This window comes from Myxocyprinus asiaticus, chromosome 23 (genome assembly GCF_019703515.2).
Source record: "Myxocyprinus asiaticus isolate MX2 ecotype Aquarium Trade chromosome 23, UBuf_Myxa_2, whole genome shotgun sequence".
Classification (NCBI taxonomy): domain Eukaryota; kingdom Metazoa; phylum Chordata; class Actinopteri; order Cypriniformes; family Catostomidae; genus Myxocyprinus; species Myxocyprinus asiaticus.
Genome location: NC_059366.1, coordinates 47,240,001 through 47,242,500, shown reverse-complemented (window position 1 = coordinate 47,242,500; position 2,500 = coordinate 47,240,001). Strand labels below are relative to the sequence as shown.

Here is a 2,500-nt window from a genome sequence, read left to right as displayed (position 1 = left end):
CGCAGGCTCTTCTCAGTTTCTTTATTTTGAAAACGTGTGATTCCCCAGAGGTTTGCATTTTTGATTGATCTATGGTCAGCGTTGCTCATGTGTTGTAGCTACAAGCTGTCAGCTTCAAACTACTATCACACCAATCACGCACATACTGTATACACGCGCTGTAATAACTAGCTGGATCTTCTTTTCTTTATTTACGGATGTGATGTAAACATGCACGGATGACTGACGGAAACATGCAATTTCCCACCAAATCCGTCCCGACAGCTCTAAAATATAAATCATTATTATAGGCTTACCGTAGTGAATCGGGGTAAGGCAAATACATGGTTTAGACGAGGAAAAAAAAAAATTTCCCATCACCACGATATTAATGTGGAAAAATGTAAATAGCCTTATAATATCAATATTTTGCATGCAAATATCGCTACAATATCACAAGGAAACAATATCACGATACTTTAATATATCGATATTTTTTCCCACCTCTATTGATAAATGAACAAGAAGAGTTTGAGACTTAATTCACTTCAGGTGTGCAGTTGTGTGTGTGTGTAAAGAACACGAGATGAGACGCATCAATTATCATGACAATGGCTCATATAACAGTTAAGACACATGTATTATAAAATAACCAAATGACATTTATCATCATAGTACACAACAACACTCCACAATAATTAAACTTATGGGTTACGATATTAATACAAATATAAAATACATTTTTAATAAGAATATACATGCAAGTAAGATCATATATATGCATTTAAATACTGTGCATTATGTCATCTCACATGAAACCTGTAATCTGCATGACTCAAGCGTTGTCTGATTATGAATTTTGTCACATTAAGTGAACTTCAACAGATACACTGAACACTGTCTATTGAGTCGCACCAACTCTGTTAATCTGTATAAATACACACACACACAGATATTACAGAAAAAAATAAATAATGTAGAATGTGAGAAGAGGGTTGCAAATAATACCATCAAAACAGATACACATACTGTATATAAAACACACAAAACTACAAAAAATATCACCGAAAGAGCCACCGGATATACAGAAAGAAGAAGAATAAAAGTAGAAGTTAAATAGAACTTTCATTAAAACATTGAATATTTCTAGAAAGTGCTCTGTTATCAGTTTTCTGTCTGATATTATAATGGAAATGTTTGACATTTTAGATCTTCTTTTTAATATCCAATAGACACTTTTTAGCTATAATGAGGCCAGGAATGAGTTGATAAATGGATGATATGTATGATACGTTTATTAGATGCTCTCAGAAATCACCAGATTTGACGTTTAGCTCGTGATTTGATTTCTGCAGTGTTTTTGGTGACGTGCAGATAAACATCAGTTTTAAGATGACAGAGCTCTTCATGACAGATGATGGTGAGTTTGGTTCACTGTCACACACAGACTGTATGAGAGGAGCGGCGCTGAGGATTCAGACTGACGCTCTGTGGAAGTGGGTCAGAGAGAGGTGTGTGTGTGTGTGTGTGTGTGTGTGTGTTCACTGAGTGTAAGTGATTGCAGCTGTGATGCAGGAAATGCCTGAGAGTCTCATTTCAGCAGCGCCACGTCTCATCTGCTCAAAGTCACTGACAGAACACAACATTACACTGAATCTATGGATCCTGTCAAGACACTCATGGACACGAGAAGTGTGACATCTGTGTGGAACATCAGTTATTGCTCAACATCACAAAAGACTCACAATAATACAGTGTTGTGCTGCTGACCCATTGTACTTTCATATTTACTATGAGAGAGCGAATGATTGCCATTGTTGTATGATGATATTTACATACACTCGAAAAGATTCAAAACTGATCTGTGTGTGTGTGTGTGTGTGTGTGTGTGTGTGCACAGGTTGTGTAGTCTGACGTTGAAGAAGTTGATCGTGTTGAAGGAGCTGGATAAAGATCTGAACTCTGTGCTGATAGCGGTGAAGATTCAGGTGAGAAACTCAATGTGATCCCTCACAGACTGGTGTGTGAATGTGTCAGCAATTAACTTTTATATTAAGGGGCAATATTTGCGGGGGGTCTGGGTATCTCAGCGAGTATTGACGCTTACTATCACACCTGGAGTTGCGCGTTCGAATCCAGGTGCTGAGTGACTCCAGCCAGGTCTCCTAAGCAACCAAATTGGCCCGGTTGCTAGGGAGGGTAGAGTCACATGGGGTAACCTCCTCGTGGTCATGATTAGTGGTTCTCGCTCTCAATGGGGTGTGTGGTAAGTTGTGTGTGGATCATGGAGAGTAGCATGAGCCTCCACATGCTGTGAGTCTCCGCGGTGTCATGCACAACGAGTCACGTGATAAGATGCGCGGATTGACGGTCTCAGAAGCGGAGACAACTGAGACTTGTCCTCCACCACCCGGATTGAGGCGAGTAACCACGCCACCACGAGGACCTACTAAGTAGTGGGAATTGAGTATTCCAGATTGGGAGAAAGGAGATAAAAAAATAAAAAATAAAAAAAAAAATT

At 39.2% G+C, this 2,500-nt stretch overlaps 1 protein-coding gene across 1 annotated transcript in view; it reads left to right on the top strand.

Annotated features, from left to right (window-relative positions):
* The window catches only part of zmp:0000000755 (phosphofurin acidic cluster sorting protein 2), a 63,747-nt gene that overhangs the window by 30,134 nt on the left and 31,113 nt on the right, over positions 1-2,500 (top strand). Inside the window, exon 2 of the mRNA XM_051652345.1 lies at positions 1,880-1,967. Coding sequence (XP_051508305.1) covers positions 1,880-1,967 — 88 coding nt within the window. The remainder of the gene's footprint in view (positions 1-1,879; positions 1,968-2,500) is intronic.